This window comes from Macaca mulatta, chromosome 5, assembly GCF_049350105.2.
Source record: "Macaca mulatta isolate MMU2019108-1 chromosome 5, T2T-MMU8v2.0, whole genome shotgun sequence".
In the NCBI taxonomy this organism is placed as follows: Eukaryota; Metazoa; Chordata; class Mammalia; order Primates; family Cercopithecidae; genus Macaca; species Macaca mulatta.
Window position 1 is genome coordinate 77,138,113 of NC_133410.1, and position 25,194 is coordinate 77,163,306.

At 45.2% G+C, this 25,194-nt stretch overlaps 2 protein-coding genes and 1 pseudogene across 43 annotated transcripts in view; 2 read left to right on the plus strand and 1 right to left on the minus strand.

The window, feature by feature from the left end:
- Nucleotides 1-1,299, plus strand: part of AASDH (aminoadipate-semialdehyde dehydrogenase) — a 43,629-nt gene extending 42,330 nt beyond the window's left edge. For all 40 annotated transcript variants that reach the window (XR_013417972.1, XR_013417971.1, XR_013417973.1 and 37 more), the window contains one exon: nt 803-1,299. Coding sequence is in view for 37 of the 40 variants with exons in the window: in XM_015138669.3 (XP_014994155.3) it covers nt 803-1,192 (390 nt within the window). In the remaining 3 variants the exon portion in view is untranslated. The remainder of the gene's footprint in view (nt 1-802) is intronic.
- Nucleotides 1,300-2,644: 1,345 nt separating this feature from the next.
- Nucleotides 2,645-25,194, minus strand: part of CRACD (capping protein inhibiting regulator of actin dynamics) — a 280,229-nt gene continuing 257,679 nt past the window's right edge. For all 3 annotated transcript variants that reach the window (XM_015138665.3, XM_015138663.3, XM_015138664.3), the window contains 6 exons: nt 23,007-23,075; nt 20,337-20,519; nt 16,973-19,667; nt 10,073-10,263; nt 9,362-9,524; nt 2,645-5,621 (listed from right to left, as the gene is read on the minus strand). In XM_015138665.3, the coding sequence (XP_014994151.3) occupies nt 5,461-5,621; nt 9,362-9,524; nt 10,073-10,263; nt 16,973-19,667; nt 20,337-20,519; nt 23,007-23,075 (3,462 nt within the window). In that variant the 3' untranslated portion in view covers nt 2,645-5,460. The remainder of the gene's footprint in view (nt 5,622-9,361; nt 9,525-10,072; nt 10,264-16,972; nt 19,668-20,336; nt 20,520-23,006; nt 23,076-25,194) is intronic.
- LOC144341187 (large ribosomal subunit protein uL22m pseudogene) lies at nt 12,171-12,986 on the plus strand (annotated as a pseudogene).

Below are 25,194 nucleotides of genomic sequence, written 5' to 3' on the forward strand. Positions count from 1 at the left end.
ACACCCGGCTAATTATTGTATTTTTAATAGAGACAGGGTTTCACCATGTTGGCCGGGCTGGTCTTGAACTCCTGACTGCAGGTGATCCACCTGCCTTGGCCTCCCAAAATGCTGGGATTACAGGCATGAAACACCTCGCCTGACCCAGTTTTAAATAAGAAACATTTAAGGCTGGGTGTGGTGGCTCATGCCTGTAATCCCTACACTTTGGGAGGCCGAGGTAGGCGGATCACGAGGTCAGGAGATCGAGACCATCCTGGCTAACATGGTGAAACCTCAACTCTGCTAAAAATACAAAAAATTAGCTGGGTATGGTGGCACGCGCTGGTAGTCCTAGCTACTCGGGAGGCTGAGGCGGGAGAATCACTTGAACCCGGTAGGCAGAGGTTGCAGTGAGCCGAGATCGTGCCACTGCACTCTAGCCTGGGCAACGGAGCAAGACTCCATCTCAAAAAAAAAAAAAAAGATATATTGAAAACTCAATGTAGTTTTACCTTTGAACTCAGTGTCTCTGAATAATACTAACTCTTGGAGCTCAAAATTAATTTTACTTATTATGCACGGCAATGAATCACATGGTAACAACATTCAGTATATTTTGTTTTAGATTTTAGATTTTACCACTGGGACAGAGATCTAGTGTGAGAGTGCTACTTTTCAGAAAAAGCCATTTTGTCTGTGTATAGTTACCATTCAAATAGCCTATATCTCTTAGATTTGCATTAAGAACCTCATAGAGCTTTAAGGGAGAATTGGAGCAATTAGATGAATGAATTATATTTATTTTTATTACTTGTTATAGGTTTGGCAGTTCTGTACCAGTGGACCAATCTTTTCATCCCCGTGTACCTCATCATCAGAGCAAAAAATATTTTTTGGTTCCCATGATTGCTTTGTCTACTGTTGTAACATGAAAGGTCACCTGCAGTGGAAATTTGAAACTACTTCAAGGGTCTATGCAACACCGTTTGCTTTCCATAACTGCAACGGCAGCAATGAAATGTTGCTGGCAGCAGCATCTACTGATGGGAAACTGTGGATCTTGGAATCTCAGAGTGGACAACTGCAAAGTGTTTATGAACTTCCTGGAGAAGTCTTCTCTTCTCCTGTGGTCCTGGAATCAATGCTCATTATTGGGTGTAGAGATAATTATGTTTATTGTCTGGATTTATTAGGTGGCAATAAAAAATAATACAGTCCTTATTTATATAACAAATGTGAGATGTTTAAAAATATTTTACCATTATAGAGCATTTGGATAGTCTTATTTAAATTAAAGATTATATTTTGGCTAAGAAACGGACACTTGTCTACTACACCTGGTTGGAGAACAACTATATTTTACTTCCCATAGGAACAACAGAAGCTTTTACAAAGAGAGAACAAAACACATCAATATAGTTAGTAGCACTTTTGTTTAATTAGGTGTGATGGTTAACTTTATATGTCAGCTTGACTGGCTAAGGGATGCTCGGATAGCTGGTAAAACATTATTTCTGGGTATGTCTGTGAGGCTGTTTCTGGAAAAGATTAGCATTTGAATTTGAATCAGTAGACTGAGTAAAGAAGGTCCTCCCTCACCAGTGTGCCAATGTGGGTGGCATCGTTCAAGCTGATGAGGGCCTGAATGGAACGAAAAGGTAGAGGAGGGGCAAATGCTCTGTTCTTGCTGAGATGTATCAATCTGCTCCTTCCTTTGGACATCAAAGCTCCTGGTTCTGAACCCTTGGACCACTCTCCTGGGTCTCCAGTGTGCAAATGGCAGATGGTGGCACTTCTCAGCCTCCATAATCACTTAAGCCAGTTTTCATAATACATCTCTCCTAATCACTAGGTTTCTATGGAGAACCCTAATACATTAGGCTAATTTTATGTTTTTTTCTTTAAAAAAGATCCCGGCGGGGGCTGGGGGAGGATCAGAATATACTTGGTGGATTAAAAACGGTCTTTATTACATGAATTTGCCATTCATGGCAAAAGGTTTTCAAAGGCAGGATTTAGTTATCGAATTACGTTCCTTAGTCATTTTTAATGAAATACTAATGTAGACTAAAATATACACACACACCCTGCCCCACACACAGTGCAATTTCATGTTTATACGTGGTGATTTCAGGCGTTCATTGTTCCTAGCAATGCCCTTTCCTTAAACTTTTGATCTTTTGCTCATCATGGAATGGGTTTTTTTTTTTTTTTTTTTTTTTGCATTAATTTTGATTTTTTAAAAATACTGCATTAAAATAGTATTTCTCTTGATTACTAAGTTTTCTGGCAGCCAAGGCAAGTGCTCACATGCCTAACTCACTTTTCATTTCACCAGGGTCTGGCCCTGTAAGTCAGTATATCTGATGTGTGGCCATAAGCTGCAAATTCTCACGTGCTCTCAGCTGCTGCTTCTGCTGAGTAGCCCATGCTGTGAGGAGGCTGCACAATCCTTTTGTCTGAGACCCAGACCATTCAATTCCAATTTAGGATTGAGACAAACATTTTATTTGCCCCTGTTCATTATTTTTCTCTAAAAATACCTAGTAAAAAATATAATACAACACCTTGAAGTTGTTCTTGTTAAACAAAAGCTATGCAAATATAATGAGATTGTTTTGTAGACAGTCATCGAAATCAAATTCCATCAGTGCCAAAGGTCTCGTGGGTATTTTTTATTGAAAGATCTTTTCCCTTCAATAATGGACATTTTACATTAAAACTTTATACAACCAAATATCCAAATTATATTAAAATCACACTAAGGTATTTTCATTGTCTCTAACTTTACTGTTGGTAAAAATATTAAGACACTTGTAACTAATGTTTCTGCTTTAAAATAAGCAATTAAACTAAATGTCACAAGAAGAGACAATACATACTATACATTTGCAGATAACTGACTAAATGATAACAGTAATTAATAATGTTTGTGTAAGAAACAATTGCACTTGAAAAATTTAAAAAGTAAACAAAAAACCCTCTAGTTTTATATATAAGTCTATGAACAGAGGTTAATCATCTATAACCTTGCCAGGAGAAGTGTATGTTTGTTTAAAAAAAAAAAAAAAAAAAAAAAAGCTTGCATTTAACATAGTAATCATTCATTTAAAAAAAAGTCTTGAACTTTTTATATGTTTTTACAGAATTTCCCCATAGTTTGTTGCTCTGAAGACTGCAACACAACTAAAGCAAAATAACACTTCATTGGTATTTAGTGCAAATTCGGGGTGATTTTGAAATGAAATGTTAAACATGTACCCTTTAGAAGCTGTTAGAAGTAAGTACTGTGACTGCCCTTTCTTCAGTATACTCTTCTTTTAAAGACTTTGATGGAAAAATTTTAACTGAGGTATTTTGCCTACTTTGTTTGGACACAGTGATATCCCAGCCAATACAAAGTTGACACATCTACCATTTTTTGTAACTGATCTTACTTCCCCACCTGTTCCTTGCCATAATTGGGATATTGTCCAAAGCTGACAGGATGAAAGAAAAAGTCAATTCAGAAGAATTACTGTAGCATTATCATTCCAGGGCTGTAGGTGGAAACATTTCCATTGAAAAGTGTTATATTAGTGAGGAAATCATTGGAACTAACAAATGCCTACATACAAGATTTAGACATGAACATTAGTATGGAAGACGTGCAGTGAAATACTAATTGCTTGCCACAGCAATAAAAAAAAGTTACATTGATTTTTAACAGTCTGAAGGTCCAGTATATATAATATTAAATCCAACTTGCAAGAGTACAACTATCCACTTGACCACACATGCCAGCTGCTACAGGGAGGCTGAGCCATTGTTTCTAGAAAGAAAATGGTTTCTACGTGGTAAATAACTTTGCCATCATCCTTTATTTAAGGTACATGGTAGAATAACAGCACATTGCATATTGAGCGAGCATAAAGGAAAGTAATGATGGATACTTAATAAAGCATGTTTTTGTAGGAGAGGAAAAAGGATGTAATTCCCTCTGCACAGAGCAAAGGATGTGTACCTGTGTACCTATATTTTGGAATAAGAATCTAAGAAAAGGGGAATATGCCAACACTATGAAATATAAGGTTAGCACCAGCAATATGTGACTTTGCTGGTATGTCTACGTTTCACGTAAAGTAAATTTAGGGAAATAAAAGTGAATATATGTGGCTTTTAAACTGCCACGTCCCTTCTTTGTATGCACATGTGTATGATAATAAAAAGGCCACTGAAAACTCAGATGTTTTTTAAAGGTAGCAAGGTGAATGCTCAAAATTAGAAATGCTACTGGACATTTGACTCTAAATATGAATTACTCAATTATAGTAAAGAAAAGACTTTCTGCAGGAAGTCCTTATTACAAAGGCTCCAAATCTTGGCTTCCTGTTAATTTTCCCTAAAGACCAAAGGGAATTTTCAAACATGTAATGTCAATAACCTGTTGTTTCTTGTAATAAATGGCTGGCTTGGGGGGTTGTTTTATTATTTTTCCTGTCTCACTGTTGCTTTTTGAGTGAGTGAGCCTCCCTTTCAAAGTCTGAAAAACTAGATTACATTAGGATCAGTGTTTGTCTCAAAGTTCTTAACCTTTGGGATCTATCAGAATTGATCTGAAGAGTTTTTGCCAGAATACATATTCCTGGCCCAGTCCGCACAGGCTCTGATTGAGTAGGCCTGGGTGGGAACCTACACATCGTAACAACCACTGCCCTAGATGGAGATTCTCGAGACAGAAAGCAAACTTGTAGCTCTGATCTAGAATTGCCTTTCTTCACTACATTAAATTAAAATGTTCCCTGGGAGCCAGCTGGGCCAAATGCTTCACATGTCCTTAAGGAGGGTATTGGAATAACGGGGCCTCACACTATGAATCCACAGTGTGGTAAAAATGTGAATGGATGTGCTTCAGAGTGGGGAAAACTCATGAAAACTAACATGGGCACAGTTGGGAGCCAGAATGTTCCTTGTGATTCCCAGTTACTCACTGCATTCAGGAGAATGGGTGTTCTCGCTTTTAGCTAGATATGATCCTTTCACCATTACTGCAGAAAGGATAAACATTCCCACACATATGGTAGAGTAAATGTTCTGGACAAAGAAAATTAGCGCATAGAATCAAAAAACCATTACAAAAGGTTGGCAAAAGTACATATTCTGAATGGTGTGTGGGTGGGTGTGTGTGCAAGGCCATGGAATGGGCATGGGCAGGCTCTCATGAGGAGTTCTTAGCTTAGATATTTTGCTTCATGTGGTCCTGTGGACGGAATTTTCTCTTGAGAACTAGGAGGAGCTCAAGGCACCAGGACCTAGGGTTGTGCAAATCCACTCTTTACAATGAACACCACCAGTTCAGTTTCTAAACATTATTTTACAGTCTATAAAACATGCTTCTTTTCCCTAGCTTGATTTCTTTACCCCATATAAAAAATAAATAAATAAAAAGGGCAAGAGAGGAGCCAATAACTGGCAGTAGGGATTGGTGAGAGTCACTCTTTACTTAATAATCTGTGGACAGTCGCTCCAAGCCTTTGCTTTCCTTTTGGCCAAAGCCAGCCAGGCTGGTTCTGTTGACACGGGGGCAGCATCCGGGGTGGAAAACCTCTTGGTGACTTCCTTCACTAGTGGCGCTGGGGGAGCCGAATCGGAGATCTCCACTGGGTTTTGTTTTGAAGGAAAAGGAAAAGTAAGTTCAGAGCCACATTATAAATTTTCTTTTTAATTAACAGATAAATTGTATGTATTTATCATGATAAACTGTAGGTATCTGTCATGTACAACATTGTTTTGAAATATATATACATTGCAAAATAGCTAAATCTAGCTAATTAAAATATACAAAACCTCACAGTTATCATTTTTGTGGTGACAGCATTTAAAATCTACTCTCTTAGGTCTCTTGAACATATTCCTCTTATCTAACTGAAATTTTGTATCCTGTGATGAACATCTCTCCAACACCCCCCACCCCAGCCATATTTTGATTTATCAGAAGTGTGAGACAGAAAAAAGAAAACCCAATGAAACACAGACAGGCAAATTCCTGGCCTCCCTCAGTGAGGAGAATGAAGGAAAGCAAGCTGTGTGTTTATAACTCTTGCATACAGAATTACAACAACCAAAGTAGTCAGTTTTTTTTTTTTTTTTTTTGAGACGGAGTCTCGCTCTGTCGCCCAGACTGGAATGCAGTGGCGCGATCTCAGCTCACTGCAAGCTCCGCCTCCCGGGTTCACGCCATTCTCCTGCCTCAGCCTCCGGAGTAGCTGGGACTACAGGCGCCCGCCACCACGCCCGGCTAATTTCTTTTTGTATTTTTAGTAGAGACGGGGTTTCACCGTGTTAGCCAGGATGGTCTCGATCTCCTGACCTCGTGATCCGCCCGCCTCGGCCTCCCAAAGTGCTGGGATTACAGGCTTGAGCCACCGCGCCCGGCCAGTAGTCAGTTTTAATTTCAAAGAATTTCCAGAAGCCTAATCTGTATAAAGAAGCTATGCCTGCATGATATCCAGTCAATCCCATGAAGAAAAAGATCAACTCAGCAGACTGGATCTATTAAGCTGGTGAGGTTAAAAGCTACCTTCCTGGCCGGGCATGGTGGCTCACGCCTATAATCCCAGCACTTTGGGAGGTCAAGGTAGGAGGATCACTTGAGGTCAGGAGTTTGAGACCAGCCTGGCCAACATGGTGAAACCTTGTCTTTACTAAAAATACAAAAAGTAGCCAGGCTTGTTGGCAGGTGCCTGTAATCCCAGCAACTCGGGAGGCTGAGGCAGGAGAATCACTTGAACTCTGGAGGCAGAGGTTGCAGTGAACCAAGATCACACCACCGCACGCTCCAGCATGGATGACAGAGTGACACTCCGCTTCAAAAAAAAAAAAGCTACTGTCCCCACAAAAGCATCCACTGGGTGCCTCTACCTCTGAGTCTCACAGATCCTGCCAGCTCCCATGACTTTCATCCTTGTCTCACAGTTCCTTTGCACCGTATCACTTTCTTTATTAGAGTGTACAGGCTTCTTAATGTGAGAGAGTGCTTGTTTTATCTTTGAGTCATATTTAGTGCCTATGGCAATGGCTTACACATATGTTTCTAGAACTCAGGAAATACTGACTGAGAAGACAAAATACTTCAGAATAAAGACTTGCTTTATTAAGCTAGAGCCACTCCGAGTTGCATTAATCCTTTAGTACTTCTGAGAAATCGGGCAGAGAAAGATTTGATCTCTTTGACTTTGGGGCTTTCACTTTATTTTGAAAGAAACTCATTCTCTCTCTTTTTCTCACTCTTTCTCTTTCTAGTTCTAACAGGTAGAACCCTTAATTCCTATAAGTAAAATCAAATGACATAATGCCTATGAGGTTCTTAAGAAATTACACAGCAATCTAAAGTGGTTTTCAAATATAAAGCTTTAAGCCAGGCATGGTGGCTCATGTCTGTAATCCCAGCACTTTGGGAGGCCGAGGTGGGCGGATCACTTGAGGTCAAGAGTTCGAGACTAGCCTGGCCAACAAGGTGAAACCCTGTCTCTGCTAAAAATACAAAAATTAGCTGGGTGTGGTGGCGTGTGCCTATACTCCCAGCTACTTGGGAGGATGAGGCAGAAGAATTGCTTGAACCCAAGAGGCGGAGGCTGCAGTGAGCCGAGATGGCGCCATCATACTCCAGCATGGGCAACAGAGCAAGATTCTGTCCCCCACCCAAAATGCCAAACAAAACTAAAAAAACAAATAGAAAGCTTCCTTCCATCACCAGTAGTAAATGTATCTTTAATAGTGAGACCTCTTAATATCTCCTGGCCTCAGGGAGCCACAGCATAGAAAAGCCTGGGTCTAGAGATTAGACGCCCTTTGGGGAATAATGGAGCCTAGTGGGGAAAACAGATGCCCTATTAACCCCTGGGAGGGAGCCTGTTCAGAGTCATCCATCCTCCAAGTGATTGGTAATAAGAAGATAGTTGGATATATTACATCATTTTACCTTTTAACCAAATAAAGAATATTTTCTAAATGTGTACATCTCTTACACGTCATGAACATATAAAAACTGCTGTTGTTAATTAACATCAAGGACACTGTGCTGAGAAACCTTACTCTGTAAAGTCACAGACTAGCAGAAACCTGCTGCGTGAAATCACACCAGTGAGAACAGACCATTTCACTTTTGCCTGGAGCATCTGAGCCAAGTGTCACCATGACATAGAGATGCAGTTTCCATTTCCAACCCAGGTGCAGAGCTCCGGGTAGCAGTTTTCAGATACAACATTTTACACATTTATCTTTTCTGTTTTTGTTGTTTTTGAGACACACTGTCGCTCGGGCTGGAGTGCAGTGGCACAATCTTGGCTCACTGCAACCTCCACTTCCTGGGCTCAAGCAATCTTCCCACCTCAGCCTCCCAAGTAGGTGGGACTACAGGTATGCACCACCACACCTGGCTAATTTTTGTATTTTTAGTAGAGACAGGGTTTTGCCATGTTGCCCAGGCTAATCTCCAACTTCTGGGCTCAAGCAATCTGCCTGCCTTGGCCTCCCAAAGTGATGGGATTACAGGCATGAGCCACCATACCTGGCCCACATTTATCTTTCTTTTCTGTATTTTTAAAATTGGTGTATATATATATATACACACACACACACACACACACACACACACACACACACCCCATACTTGTATATATTTTGGGGGTACATGTGGCATTTTAATACATGTAAATAATGTGTAATGATCAATCAGGGTAAGTTGGATATCCATGACCTCAAACATTTCAAACATTTATCTTAACTTTGTAGTTTTAAAGGAAACAGAAGCCTGAACACACTTTTCAGCTCAGTCTTCATATTATCTCCTTTATGTACACCATGGCTTTGATCTGACTTATTAAAATGCTACTCCATTTAAATTTTACCTAAACTTCACCCTTTACCCCAAGTCCTATTATAATTTTGTCTCTTCCCTTGTTTAGAAGGTTCTTCTGTAAGTTAATAAACCCAACTTTGTCAGAATATAGGCACAGGGTGCTGGAGATGGCTCATACTGCCGTGCTAAACGTTCACAAATGTAGAGAGCCAGGTGACATCATATTGGTATAACAGCTTTGAACTGGCCAGGGTTCTCTATTTACACAGAGAAATTGAAGATGCTCCAAACAAAGGTCTCTCTACCCCCTCAAGAGCTAACTGTTAAGTATTCACCAACACACCACTGATAGTGGGTGAGTTCCTGGTGGTCTTTATCAAGAGCTTAATCAGTGTCAACATTTATGAATGAGGTTATCAGACAGCCTGTGCTTTGAAATGCTTGAGGTGCTCTGCTAGTCATTACACTGTAGGATATAAAGCACGCTCTACAAAGAGAAACCTGGAACCACAGTTACAAAACAATGGACCTGCTCTCTACCTGTCACAGACGTAGGAAGAGTGTTGGCCTTTTTCAGCTGTTCTCTGCGCTCAAGCCTGGACACTGCAGTCTCGGGCCTCTTCTCTTCTGGCAGAGCAGTGGACTTGTGCAGGGAACCTGCTCTGCTGACACTGCTGCTTCCAGGCTGCGGGCTGACACTGACCTGCATGGGCAGAGACAGTCATGGGAAGCATGTTTTCAACCTAAGACATGGAAAGACTGACCCTGCAGGCCTTCTGGGCTTCTGCCTGCCAGCCCCTGACCTCTGCTTCCAACGGTGGGCTGGATTACATGTATGCGCCATGTATGCTCAACCATGGCTCCCGGTGAGGGAGCAGCTCAGAGCCAGTGTGCCTAATAGGGAAAGTTACTTTCCCAGAAAAGTCCCACCAAATTGACTGTAACATCAGGCCACGGAATAAGACTCCTGGTTTCCTTGCAAAAAGTTTGTTTCTCACGTAACTTGTATATCACTGCTATAAGCACATCATGGATTATGGCAAATCAGGTTAACCTAAGAGTATAAAGAAATCAAATCCAATTTCACACTGAAAATGCTTCCCTGGTTTAATGGTGGTCAGTTTATTTACTGCTCAGCCCTCTCTAAGTACTTTCCACCAGCCCAGCTAGCCTTTTGTTTTGTATCCTTGTGACTGAAAAGAGAGCTAAGCTGAGGAAGGCAAAATCACAGCTAAAGCCCAGGCTACTCACATTTTCTTTGGAGAGCTTTTCTGCCTGTTTGGCCTCTCTGGCTTGCTTTCTCTCCTCCCGTGTCGCCTGCTGCTCCCGAAACCCCTTTTGCTTTTGCAGTGCTAATGTTATCCAAAGCGGCTGGGCAGTTTCCACTTTCTCTGTAAGTTTGGAGCCATCTAAGGAGTGCCTGCTCTGAAGCATTGGCTTCTCTGTAGGGAACAAGACAAAGGCCGGTTTACAGTGAACTTAACTGCTGACTTATCTCAGTTCCTCACCCCCTAAAACTTGTGACATATTAATAACCCTATGGCATATTCAGCTGGCCCCTTCCTAGCACAAACTCTGTGCTGATGCCTGAGTGGCTCCACTGGGTGGGAAGGTAACATGTTTGATCATCAGAAAAACAAGGGCATTTGTCTTCCCTAGAAATGGAAGAAGTTACTCCGTTAGAAAAAACTAAAATAAATCTCCAGGGTCATAAAATCTCAGGCCTCCAGGGGATCCAGATAGGTATTTGGTTCATTGTTCTTTTTTTGATTCATTCCTTTTTTTTTTTGAGACAGAGTTTTGAACTGTCACCTAGGCTGCAGCAGTGGTACAATCTTGGCACACTGCAACTTCTGCCTCCTGGGTTCAGGCAATTCTCCTGCCTCAACCTCCCGAGTAGCTAGGATTACAGGTGCCCGCAACCACACCTGGCAAATTGTTGTATTTTTAGTAGAGACGTGGTTTCACCATGTTGGCCAGGCTGGTCTTGAACTCCTGAGCTTAAGTGATCCACCTGCCTTGGCCTCCCAAGGTGCTACGATTACAAGCGTGAGCCATTGCACCCGGCCCTAATTAACTGCTTTAAATGAAATTTATTTTTAGCCATGGAACCATGGTTTTCCCCTCAAAGAACATACTACGTGGAACTCCAAAGTTGGAAAGATGAAAAAGGGGCACCACTCTGCCTAATGGAGCAGCTGAGGAACACTGTGGGAAGCCAATGATTTTGGTCCACTGCCCTCATTTAATAGATGTGAGGACTCCAGCCACCAAGTGCCATGCTCATGGTCACTCAGCAGTTAGTACACAGGCTTCTGAAGCTAGAACATAGGCCTTCTGACTTCAGTCTCTGTTTTTCTTATGGTTGACTGTCTCACCTATGTAACTGGGGGTGAATACCTCACAGGGGATTGGTGTGACAGGTTGAGCACTAGGCTCTGAAATTGAGCAGACCTGGATTTGATCTTTGATGATCTTACAAAAACTACTTAACTTCTCTAAGCTTTAGTTTTCTAATCTAGAAAGTGGAGATGATAATGGCGCATGCCTTATTGGGTTGCCATGAAAACTAAAAGAGATCCTGGGAACCAGAACATTTACAACAGTTCCTGGCAAATCCTGGTCACTACAAAAGTGAGCTGTTCTTATACGCCTAAGAGACAAGAATCTCCTTCTCCTTCAAGTAAAAATTATGCATGTTCAGAGATAATCAGTTGTTGAATCGAAATCTCAAAGGAAAGGGGCTCACTATAGTATTGTTTTTGAAATCCAATAGAAGTTTACCCTTTGGTAGTCCAGAAACTTACTTCCAAGGCTCTCAGTCAACTGGATTTTATATTGTACTCCAGGATGAAAAGAAACAGCAATGATGAGAAAATAAATTCAAATTAGAAATTCAAGCAAAAAGGAACAGGGGGCAGATTCTGCTTATTTTTCTATATTCTTTAGATCTATAATGCTGTACAAAGATAATTCATATTTATAATGAGCCTAGGGCACTGAAATATCCCTAAATCATCAAATAACAATTAAGTTATGATCTAGCACAGAAAATAAAACTGACACCTCTTAGAAATATTTTAAAACAAAACTGAAATTCAAAGAGTTTTTGATTCATCTTTAGTTAACCAGAAAATCAAAAACAATTCATCACCTCAAACATTCTGCTTTACAGTGAAACTTAATGATTTCTGTTTTTTTTTACTTCAGGTCCCTGTAACACTTCTTTAGAAAACTTCTAAAAGCCAAGTTGCCAAGATCTAAATGATTTCTACAGAAAGCTATTATACCAAAGGGAATTCTGATTCTGGCTAAACATTGAATCTGAACTTGTTTGGGAAGGTCACTAAAACAACCAGCCAGTTTGCTGCCAACAACTTAGACTATTGTTTACTGCAAGGGTCAAAATGCCTTTAAAGTATTAGGAATGAAATTTATAATTGACTAATTTGAAAAAAGAAATCTCTGGGTAGGAGGAGGAGGGAAGATGGTGGTTGCAGTACTGGAACAGCTAGGTGCAATGTGGATGCAGAAGCTGAGGGGGCCTTGGGGGGTCTCCTTCATCTCAGTGTTTCACCCCAATGCCAGGTCCCACAAGTGCTTCTCTTGACACTTCTCAAAAATGGGAGAAGAAGAATAAAACTGTTTATCCTCCACAACCGCTATGCAGAACCTCAGAGACCAGCAGAAGTCTACCAACACCAAAGAAAATGAAAAGACAGCAAAGACAAGATGTTGCATTTGGCAAAATTGGTAGGAGAAATGTCCACTGACCAGGCTTAGCTCAACTGGGATTCAGTGACAAAAAGGGACCCAGATCATTAAAGAGGTTCTCTTAGAAGCATAAGACATGGCAGTGAAAGACCACAATGTGGAATTCAGATCCAGTTTATATATAACTGAGTCCACCTTAGGGGGAGGCCAGTGCCTGACAGGTCTTTGCTACCAAAGTAGAGGTTGCTTTGGGATCATGAAGGTTTACTGCTATTATTTTATGAAGTTGATGGAAGGGCCTCCCACCTCCATGTGAGGCACCAAAGATGGCGAAGTCACCCATACCATAGAGTATACATTCAGAAGCTTCAACACTGGACCATCACTACGGTGGGGCTGTGATAACGGAATATCACTTAGCCTAGGAAAGAACTCCTCCATGTGTTATCATTACCACTATGGGGAGCAGGCAAGTAGTCACTCAACTTTTCAGATACTGCTGTCCATGTCTATAAAATGCAGCCAAGATTACCTACCTATCTGTGTGCTGTGAGCACCGAAAGAGATGATGTAATAACTTTGTAAATGATGAAGCACAAAGGATGACTAGTGTTGAAATCATCCAAACACAGTAAAATCTCTTATTACAGTCAAGGTTTTGAAAGATAGTCAATTGCATAATCTAATTGAGGAGTTCAACATTCCTAATTAAAAACGTATTTTGCTCCAATATAAACCCATTCTCTCTCATTCTAAACTCAGTGGACAGGCATATCATAGTCCACCTGAGTTGCCGCTTCAAGTTCTGAGGAGATGAGCAAGGATCACAGGGTTCTAGTCACTACTCCCAAAGGGCATTCCTTGGAGAAAGGGATACTAAGCTATTTTTCTGTTCTATCCACCATAAGTAGGTTAGAATTTCAGAATGAGATGCTATGTATAATGAAAGGGTTTTTTTTTTTTTTTTGAGATGGAGTCTTGCTCTGTCACCCAGGCTGGAGTGCAGTGGCACAATCTCTGCTCACTGCAACCTCTGCATCCTGGGTTCAAGCAATCCTCCTGCCTCAGCCTCCGAGTAGCTGGGATTACAGGTGCCCACCACCACACCTGGCTAATTTTTTGTATTTTTAGTAGAGACAGGGTTTCACCATGTTGGCCAGGCTGATCTTGAACTCCTTGCCTCAAGTGATCTGCCTGCCTTGGCCTCCCAAACTGTAGGATTATAGTGTGAGCCACCGTGCCTAGCCTGAAAGCATTTATAGTACAAGCACACGGGGATTATCATTGCTGTTTTAATCTCACCAGGTAGATTCAGAGTCAACACCCTACAAACCTACATATTTGTCCTTACTGGCCCCAGCCTTGGGAATGCAGACCTCTTTATAAAGCACTGGTCTCCAAAAAGTTGCGTATGTCACAGGAAATGTGAAAGGCAATTTACTGGAGTTAAGAAAGAAAGATTAGAATTTCTATTTCTCTGTTTTTAAATGTAAGGATAAAAACAAAATCAAGTTTGTTTTTTTTTTTTTTGAGACAGGGTCTCACTCTGTCACCCAGGTTGGAGAGCAGTGGTGAGATCGCAGCTCACTGCAGCCTCGATCTACTAGGCTCAAGCAATCCTCCCACCTCAGCCTCCCAAGTAGCTGGGACCACAGGTGTGCGTCATGCCCAGCTAATTTTTGTATTTTTTGTAGAGACGGGGTTTCACCACATTGCCAAGCTGGTCCTCAACTCCTGGTAGGCTAAAGCAATCTGCCCACCTCAGCCTCCCAAAGTGCTGGGATTATAGGCGTGAGCCATCACGCCTGGCCAAAATCAAGCTTTTTTAATACTTAGTAACCTGACTGGCAATGACCCCATAGCCCATATATTCAAAGGCTATCTATAACAAATGGTATGTTTAGATAATCTCCAGGGAAGCTGGGAAGGCTGTGTGGGGCTGCATGCGGTGGGCACTTTTTGTTCTCAATGGTTCTTGAAGGTAGCATGTGGGAGGTTCTGCAGCTTGGCGAGTTTATGTCTCCTTTTAACTAAATGATCCCTTCCACAATGGACAAATGGGATATGGCACAAAGAAAGTCCCGCAGAAAATATACTACTAATAATACAAGTATGAGAAAATAGCAGAGCTGATGAGCTCTTTGCCTGCTATTTCCAAAGAAATCAGATCCAACTAGAAGTTGGCCAAAGGGAATAAAAAATAGCACCATGATTTGCAATTGCAGATTTAGATCCACTATTGTTAAGTGTAAATGTAGCTGGTGCTCCAGGGGTTTTAGCTGACAATGGTACTACATGTATACAATCAACCAATAAATTGGAGGTCCTTGCCTAACATTTTTATCCTGATGGGGTGTTCAGTCAAACAAATTTGGCCAGTCCTGGCCTACAGCAGCAAGCTGCGTAACAAAACCCCAGTGAATGGAGACTGATTCTTGCTTTCAGGCTATTTCTGTATGGAATCAGGAAAAATTCAAATAGCAGAGTGTGACAGCCCAGAATCTGTCCTCACTGGCTCCACTGGGAAGGAAAACAAGGACAGTAAGAGATTTGGGGAGAAAATTATAATAGTCAAGGGGACAGCCCTAAGAGAAGGAAGTGAGCAGAAGCATGACTTCTTTGGAAAAGGCAAGTGACATAGCAGACAAGGCTGTGAAAGAGACTTTGCAGATACCATGAAAGCCAGTGCCACAAACGCTAGTGGCAAAACCAAAATTGGGCCCCTAATCCAGCAGGACAAATAGAAATCATTAGGGAGAAATGGTCTACAAACTGCTGATCAACACGTCTGTCCAGGAAACCAGGCCAAGCAAGTGAACCATTCAAAAAGGACAAGCTGGGTGTGGTGGTTCACACCTGTAGTCCCACTTACCAGGAGGCTGAGGCAGGAGGGATGCATGATTCCCAGGAGTTCGAGACCAGCCTGGGCAAAATAGCAAGACCCTGTCTCTAGATATTAATAATAATAAATAAATAATAAAATAAGGATATATGGGGTCTTCTGTAAAGGCAAGTAACCAGACCAACACTCCTCAGGAAACAAATCATTTCTCTGCAAAAATTGCCCCAAATCTAAACATTTGAACAAAGGAGAAAACATCCCTCCCAAGAAAACCTCAGGGGACAATTTCTCTGGGAAATGTGAGTAACTTCTGGCTTTGACCCATATTTTACCTCCTACACTCTGCATAATAGAAAAGAAAAAGTATCAGATGAAGGTTCTCTTTTGAAGGGGCACAAAAGCTAATCCAACTGACAGCTTTGCTGGCCCAAACATTGAATCTGAAGAAACATCAGGGTCAGCCAGAGGTAAGGCTTGCTCCAGAATTTCTTTGTAGGAGGGCTCTGCAGTGGTGAGCTGGGCGGTGGGGGGCGGGGTGGAGGGACCCAAGCTGCATTTGCAAAGCATTTTACATAAAATGGGGATAGTCAATTATCCTATAGAGAGGATCCATAGGCCTGATGGAGACACCTAAAGTCCCCTAACCTGCCATCATGGTGCCACTACTGCCCAGAGATACAGTGAAGACACTGGTCGGGGACACTCACTCGACCAGTTTTATCATCACTGTGAGGCCCCCTCAAAATGGTTAATGACATCTTCAGTCCCCGGGATTATTATTTCAATTTCTATTGCCAACCGAAAAGGCATTCATCTAAGTGTTGGCACCTTTTATTGCTTGTGTAAATAAGTATCATTATCAAGAGTGAACTGCAGACACACTGCAGAGTCAGTCAGCATTTCCCAGATTTGAAAGAATGAGAAGTAAAGAGCCTTACTATGGCTCACGAGTGTCTTTCCGGAATCCCGCACCGGCCACTATAATTAATGAAGGTGTGGCCAACACCAGCTCCACTGGCTACTTTTGGCATTGGGCACTTCTGATTCCAGCAGTGACACAGTCAACGAGCTGGACAGAGGCAGGCAAGGAGCGCAGACCACCTGGTGACCATCAAACAGTCCATCCAGAGGCAGAACTCCTTATCTGGGGAATTCAGAATTAAAATTCCCTAGTATCTAATGTAGGCATCTGGTTCCAGGCTTTTCAACTTTCATAACTAGAATTTCTAGACATCTCTGGAATGTCATGGCAACACTCATTTTGCAACCCTTGCTGACATTAAGGCGCCAAAATGTCCACAAATGTAATCATTTATCATGACCTACGTGGCTAATGTGGCCCAAATTACCCTTCCAATTACCCTTAAGCTCCTGATCTAAGGTCCATAAATGCTCCTAAGGGAAATCCACCAGGGCACTCAGTTCTCTCACTGAGGCGCCCCATTGTTTTGTTCTGCAGCGTTCTAACAAAACTTTCCTTTTTCAAATCTGTATTGCCGGTAAATTATTCTCACGAACCTGCGTGTGGACCTCTCCTTGATGCGCTGGCTCTGACACCTCGGCTGGAAGCAGCTTCCCCCCCTGCAGCTACTTACCTTTCCTCCCGGCCTCGGGTGTTTGGGATGGTTTCTCTCGCTGAGCCGCAGGCAGAGGTGGGGAAGCGGGTTTCCTCTCTGTCGCCTCTTCCTCCTCGTCCCTCTTCTGTCCCTTCCTTTCCTCGGGGCCTGGGGGCGAGGGTGGCTGGCGGTCACTGCTCTCCTGGCCCTCCTTGGACGGCTCACTTGGCTCTGGGTCCGGCCTCCCCGCTCGGCGAGACAGCAGCTCTACCAAGTAGGGCCTGCTCAGTTTGGAAAGCGGGGATGCCGGTGGGGTCTGACTGGTGGGCTTGGGAGCCAGTGCTGGCTTCTGTGCCAATGGCATTTTGTTTGCTGCCTTGTCGTGCTCTGGAGCCGGGGCCTGGCTGTTGGCCGGTGGGGGCCCAGGGTGGGCCACAGGAAGAGAGCGGCTGCTGGAAGGTTCAGCCGAGTCCCTCCGGGTGGAGGGGGTTTGCTTCCGTTCTTGGGGGAGGGATGGACCATGCTTAAGGGCCACACCCTCCATCTCTTTCTCTCCACGAGCGCTCCCCACTGCAGGCGGCCCGGCATCTGCGCTGTCTCCGGTGCTGCTGTGCCTCTTCTTCTTCTTCTGTTCTGCCTGTTGGTCACAGGTGAAGCGCAAGGAATAGTTGGTCCTTCTCAATTTTATTCCAAACGGTGAGGTTTTTTCCTCCCCACCTGGCATCACAGGGTCTGGCTTTGCTATCCCGTTTGCAGTCTCACTGTCCGAAGAGGTCGTGCACTCTGTGTGGGCCACCCCTTTCTGCGGAGGATAAGGAAGGCTTGGGACAAGGAAAGACGGGAGGTCTTTGGCAAATTTACATCCCTCGGTGGTGTCTGCGGGCTCCCGGTGCATCTCCGACTTCTCCGGACCCTTCCCGAGCTCACGAACACCAACGGGAGGAGGCTGGGGGGCTGTCTCTTCGCTGGGTACCAGCATGGGTCTTTTTCGTATGCTTTCAGCTTCCGCGTTCTGTCTGGAGGTCTCCGTGCTACCATCGGAGAATTTCTGCCAGGCAGGCATAATAGAGAACTTTGCATTGACTGGCGGAGTCTTCCGGAGGTTCCCGCGGGAATCACACCGGCCCCTGGGAGTGGACTCATCGCCGGGCCTCGACTGGTCCCTCTCGCTGCTGCGCGGGTCACTCTCGGCATTCTTCAGGATTCTGGACCGAATGGAAGCCCATTCTGCGAGTGCGGACGCGCTGCTGGGAGACTCCTGGGGGTGCTTAGCCTTCCCGCTGCCCGCCCGCGCGTCGCCGGGGCCTCGGGGAGGGTTCTCCCCAGTGGGGATGTCCGCGTGCTTCTTCTCCTCCAAGCCCAGGAGGGACTTGCACGCGGTGTCCTTGATCTGGCTCAGGTTGACGGCCGGGCCGCAGAGCTGCGCGCCCGTTACCAGAATGGCAGTGTGGGGAACGCTCAGGGACGAGGGTAGCGCGTGCTGGGCTGGGCTGGCTTTGGGGGCCTTTGGTTCCTGGGGGTCAGCCGTGAGCCCCTTGTCCTTTGCGGGCGTCATGGGGCTCAGGTTGACTTTGGGAAAGAGAATCTGCTTCCCCCCGGAGGACACCTGGAACGTGTAGGGCCGGGGCATGGTCTGCCTCTCGTCCACCTCCTGCCACCGCAGCTCCTCCACCTTGCGGCCTTGTTCAGGGGCGGCAGCTTCTTTCCTCTCCATCGGAGGCTGCGCGGCTTCCACAGGCCCCTCTTGTTTCCGGAGAGGCTCCGTGTCCCCTTCTTCTCTGTTTTCCTCGGGCCCAGGACGATCGGCCCCCTGGAAATCCCCGCTCCTTCCTTGCTGCTGTTTTCCCCGCTCGGCCTCTGAGTTCTGCTCCTTGCAAACTTCGGCTTTCAGGCGTTCCTGTTCCTCTGGCCTCTCCTCAAAGTCGTTCAGAAGCTCGCTCAGCTGGACCCTCGCGTCCTCTAAGTGCGCCGGGCCCCCCTCCTCCTCTCCCTCCAGATCCTCCTCCTCTCCCTCCAGATCCTCCTCCTCTCCCTTCAGATCCTCCTCCTCCCGGCCCCGCCGGGCCTCCGCAACCTCCTCCGCCGCATCGTGCGGCCCCTGCACCTCCGCCTCCTCCTGCTGTTCCAGCTCTTCCCATCCCTCAGGCTCCTCTTCCTCCTGCCTTCTGAGCTCCTCCGCGCGTCTTCCTTCCTCCTCCTCCTGCCGCCTCCGCTCCTCCAGCCTGGCGTCCTCCTCCAGCCACCGCCTCTCCTCCGCCTGGGCCTGGGCCTGGGCCTGCAGACGCCTCCGCTCCTCCTCGGCCTCCAGGCGCTCGCGCTCCTCCCACTCCCTCCGCTTGGCCTCCTCCCACTCCCTCCGCTTGGCGTCCTCCCAGCCTGGCGCTTCCACGCTCCGCCGCTGCTCTTCCCGCGGCGCCCTTTTCGCCTCTGGAGGCGGCTCTTGCCCCTCGCCCTCCTCCTCCAAGAGCTCCTGCCTTCTGTTCTCTTCCCAAAGCCTCCTCTCCAGCGCCTGCAGCCTCTGCTCCTCTAGGCGTTTCTTCTCGGCTGCTTCCTCCTTTTGCCGCTTGCACTTGGCCTCCAATTCTCGCCAGTAGTCTTCTTGGCGTCTTCTCTCTTCCTCGGAATCCAGCGGATTGGGTTCCTCTTCCTGCCACGTTGGCTTCTCCTCGCCTGGGTGTCCATTCTGGTCCTGGGAAGGCCGACCCTCAAGGCCGCCTTGCTCATGTTGTGGATCCTAACATTGGGAAGGGAAACACAATTAGCTTTTTGCTTTCTCCACCCACAGTCGTTCCTTTTCCTATTCACAGTGCCAGCGTCCCTCTTAATTTCTCAAGAACACTTGGAAGCAGGTATTCTCAAGTTCAGGGATAGCTAAACTCAGGCATCGATCACCCCAAGCAAGACTCTGTTGTGGGAATGGAGGAAAGGACGTGTATTCTGTTTCCGTGCCGCCCCCCCCCCCCCACAGCTCCTTTATTTGTCGTTCCCTAATTCCTTTTCTTAATATGAACAAACAAGGGGAAAACCAATATTCCAGCATTAGATAGATGAGCAAAAAGAGACTTGGACTTCATCAATGTCCCCTGAAGCTTGTGACTTGGAAGCCTATCCTAGTCAAACTGAGGGAGCATTGGCTAAACCACTTTTCCACTGCAAAGCAAACACAACGGGTCTGAAGTCCCTCAAAAGCACCCTCTCCCTCTGAGGTCCACCAGCCTCATGGCAGAAAGGGCGAAGAAAGTAAACAGGCTTGAGTATTCCCCAACACCGTCACACACTCAAGTTCCCGATGGGGACACACTCAGGTCTTTCCATGGCTCGACCCCAATGCCAACCCACTTGTAGAATTAGTGCCCAGTAGGCAAGGGCACCTGTCTGGTCAGCCCGGGCAGGCTCTACACACCTGGGCAAGGTACCTGTGCTTCTTTGACACCCTCTGTTTTTTTGGCTTAACAGCCAGCTTGTGCTTGGCGGCACTGTTGTCCAGGCGAGCAATGGCCAGGGGAATGGCATCTAAGTTGACACTTTCGATGGTGCCAGCAGAAGAGAAGTGCCTTTTTGGCCGAGACGGTTTAACGGGAGCAACCTATAGGAGAGATTAAAATAGAAAGTCAGTTGGGATCAGAAGACAACCTGCAGGAAATCGCAGAATGGTAGCACTCCTTCCAGTGCGTGCCTTGCCCAGCCTGACCCAGGGAATGCAGGTGAGCAGAGGGGACTCCTTGGAAAATGAAATGAACACCCGTTTTGAAACCAAAGGACACTGACTATTTGTTCCGCCAGCGTCCACTGGTATTAACTTTTAAAGGTCATATATCTTTTAGGAACTAATTGTCCTACTTTGACTAATATGAGGTTCAGAGTAGCTCTGAGATTAGCAAAACATAGCCAGGACGCCGAATCCTGCCCACAGCCTGTTTTGGAAAATCAGAGTTTTACCAGGCCACAGCCACACCCATTGTCTTTGGTTGCTTTTTGTGCTATGAAGGAAGAGTGGCACAAAGGAGAGTACTTGTAGCTTCATGTCACAAATCCTAAAATAATGAGTAGTTTGCTGATCCCTGGACTAGATCACCTCTGTGCTAAGAACCGTTAAACTCTTAGACACTGCATATATGCCTCAGCTCCTACATAGCACTTAGTCCCTTTGAGGCCGGGAATGTGTCTTTTTTCATCTTTGTGTGGGTCCCCTTTACACCCACATAGCAAACCTCATTTGGTCAGTGCTCAATAAATATTTGTCGAAGGAATGAAGGAAAATAAAGCAAAACATCCATACCTGGAACACGAAATTCCTGATCAGCAAAAATGTTTTGGTATGGCTGGGCGCGATGGCTCGCACCTGTAATCCCAGCACTTTGGGAGGCTGAGGCGGGCAGATCACTTGAGGCCAGGAGTTCGAGACCAGTCTGGCCAACATGTCAAAACCCCATCTCTACCAAAAATTTTAAAAATAAAAATAAATTAGCCGGGTGTGGTGGTGCACACCTGTAATCCCAGCTGGGGAGGCTGACGCATGAGAATTCCCTGAACCCAGGATGCAGAGGGTGAAGTGAGATGGCTAGGCTGCACTACAGCCTAGCCTACAGAGCAAGACTCTGTCTCAAAAAAAAAAAAAAAAAAAAAAGTTTTGGTACAATCACTCCAAAGAAGTCTCAGGGTACTGACTGCACTGAGAAGATAAAAGCAAGAGGGACCTGATGAGAAAAATGAGCGGCAAAAATCTGCCACGGGGACAAGTGCGGTCCTTCAAAGGATGAATTGTGGAACGGCCTGCAGCTCTAGAATACAGATGCAATCACTAAAAAATCACAACCTCAGATGAAGTGTAGATTTGAAAAGATCAGAGAGTGCGTGACACAGCCAGAACCCAGAGGCCACACTGAATCAGAAGGTAGAATGCCATGCCTGTACCTACAGAGAATTCACAGGCTGGCAGCAAGCAAAGGGCTCCTGGCCACACAATGCCAGAGTATTGCAGGGGGCGTAGCACTATGCCAGCAGCTCCAATGTGGCCAGGGTTTATCTGTTTGTTCCTGCTGAAAGCATGGAGTGGTGAGGTTTAGCGGAAGGGCTTGCATTTTGCAATTATCTTCTATATTTATGCACAAAAGATGAAAGATGAAGCAGCTAGCTCTAACAGCAAAATAGATGCTCAGTACATATTAATTTATGACAAGAAGCACAGAAAAATCAGCCTTTGGCCTTCTAGCTTTCATTTATTTATGGTTATCTTCATGATAGGCATCAGATTCTAAGCTGTTGCTGAATTAAACATTTGTTTCCATCCCCTAATAGATGCATGAGAAAAAGGAGTCGGAGCCAAATGTGACAGACTGAAGACATAGATAAGCACTTGACGCTGAGATTTAAGTGCTGTGCTTTGTTTCTAGTTATCCCAGCTGGCTTCCTCATTGTCTGGGTGGCAGCACTGTCTTGAGCCATCCCCTTCTTCAGGAGCAGATCCTGCTTCCTATACTGTCTGCCAGGCCTTGGGAGGATGTCTGTCCCCTTGTGCAGATGAAAGGTTCTCAGTGGGGCAGATCGGCTCCTACAGAAGAGGTGCCCGGAGAGGAGTCCACAGCGTTCTTACACTCCTGCCGGTAAAGTCCCAGGTTTAAAAAAATAAAAATAAAAGTAGAGAAATGCTAAAGTGCTTTTTTGTTTTGTTTTTGTTTCACTTCTCTAAATATAAGAGGACTAATTTCCTTACAGACTGGAGTTCAGCTATTCTGGAATGCCTTTTCCTTCAATTAACAGGGTCTTGAAGTACATGATCCTTTGAGGAAAGCTACCAATTTCTAGGACCCCAAACACAGGCATGCTGGGAGTATGGCTAGTTTTCAGAGCAGAGTTCAGTTCCAGCAGTTTGCCTTGCTACGGAAACAGACGCTCCAACATCTGTCACTAGTGGCATTCTGAAGGAATTTAAATATATGTAGGCAACATTTATGAATGGAAAATGAGGCAGCAGGTCACAAAAAAAAAAAAAAAGAAAAGAAAAAAGGGAGGGGGGAGAAGATGAAAGTTCACTAAGGAAAGAAGTTAAATAAATAAGTTCAAATCATATTACCTTCTCTTCCATCTCACTTCCAGCTCCAGGGAGATTCAGAGGACTTAGAGAACTTGGCGTATCACTGGACTGGAACAGTAAGAGAGCATTCAAGTCAAAGGCCTGAACAGGAAGTTCTGGGCAAATAACCAGACACTGTCTGTGCCTGGGTAGGGCCGCCCCCTCCTCTACACAGGGGTGCAGCTGGCCTCAGAGAGCCAGCAGGAGTCCCAGTGGGGACTATGCTAATATCCAAACTCCAACAGCACTGCCTGAGACACAGAGGGTGCACCAGCCTCTCCCCGAGTTCAATGTGTTTCCCACCTGGGTAGTCCCCAGTCTCGGTCCTTTGTGTTTTTCTCCACTGCCTGAGAGAATGTGAGTAGCTCAACAGCCACTTTCCCTGGGGTGCAGGGCTGTGTCTCATACATGGCCTCCAACCTCAATGCTTTGGCCTTGCTGGCTGACTCTGCCCCTTCTCCAGCCACACCTCCCCCATCTAAGCAATGAGTGAGAAGAAAGAAGGCCTACCAACTCCACATGCAGAGCTGGGCTGAGAAGGTGAAAGACCAGGGAGGGGCCAAGGAAACAGCAGAAAGGGAGAAGAAAAAGGCTAAAGATTCATACCCCCATGTCCTAGGCATGCCCAAGAGACCCCCAGAGGTCATCTGTACCTTTCATATGGCTCACTATGCCTCTTATAGTGGTATCTTCTTTTTCTTTTTTTTGAGACAGGGTCTCTACTTTGTCACCCAGGCTGGAGTGCAGTTGTACAATCACAGCTCACTGCAGCCTAGAACTGCGGGGCTCAAGCCTCAGCCACTCAGGTAGCTGGGACTAGAGGCATGGGCCACGTCTGGCTAATTTTTTATTTTATACACACACACACACACACACACACACACACACATATATATTTTTCGAGACAGAGTCTCGCTCTGTCGCCTGGTCTGGAGTACAGTGGCATGATCTCAGCTCACTGCAACCTCTGCCTCCTGGGTTCAAGCTCTTCTCCAGCCTCAACCTCCTGAGTAGCTGGGATTACAGGCATGCGCCACTGCGTCTGGCTAATTTTTGTATTTTCAGTAGAGATGGGGTTTCACCATGTTGGCCAGGCTGATCTCGAACTCCTGACCTCAGGTGATTCGTCCACCTTGGCCTCCCAAAGTGCTGGGATTACAGGCGTGAGCCACTGCGCCCAGCCTATTTTATACCTTTTGTAGAGATGAGGTCTCTACAAAATATTGCCCAGGTCGTTCTCCAACTCCTGGCATCAAGTGATCCTCCCACCTCAGCCTCACAAAGTGCTGGCATTATAGGTGTAAGCCACAGTGCCTGGCCCCTGTGATACCATCTATCCTATATTGCCATTTCTTACAAAAGCGTCTTTTCTTCCCTTCTAGAGCAACGTCAGCTTGCCCTACCTCCATCCATTCTCCACACCACACTTAGAAGGATCTTCAGAAAATACAAATCAGATTATGTCTCTGCTCTGCTTAAAATGACTCAAAGGCTTCATATTATCTTCAAAATAGAATTTACCCTTTTCCCATGGTCTATACAGTCCGGCTTGGCACCTCGCTCTACCCTCCCTCCTTGCCCCCACCAGGGTCCTGCTATACTCCTCATCCAAATAAGAGACCTCTCCACCACCAAGTTACTCACTTTTCCATTACCCTGTTTTATTTTCTGTGCACCCAGCATTTTTCTTGATCTGAAATGATTATATTTATATATTTGTTGACTTGTTTGTTGTTTGTTACACCCTCTCATTAGGGTGTAAACTACAGAGGTGGGGAGCCCCTTGTAGAATCTTGTTCACCTCTGTAACACCCATATCTGAGACAGTGCCTGCTGAACAAACAATCCCCTAGGCCACAGTGCCTAGCACTTATGAGCTCATCAGTAACTGTGAGGACATTTGCTTCAGACCTCAGGATACCCCTGCACCAAGGCGATGGCTGTTGCTGCTGCCTAGCACTGGAGAGGTTGGGAAGAGCAATTTTAGACCTGCTGGGAGAGATGGGCCCATCCCTGCTTGACCTACCACACAAAGGGTGTCAATGCATGGGTGCCAGGTGTCACAATGGGCAACAGGGGAAGAATGTCCTTTTTCACATTCCCTCCTCACTCGCCTCTGCAAATCACTCATCTTTCTCACTACTCTTATGACGCATGAGTTGATAATGCATGATTTCTTCTGAGGCAT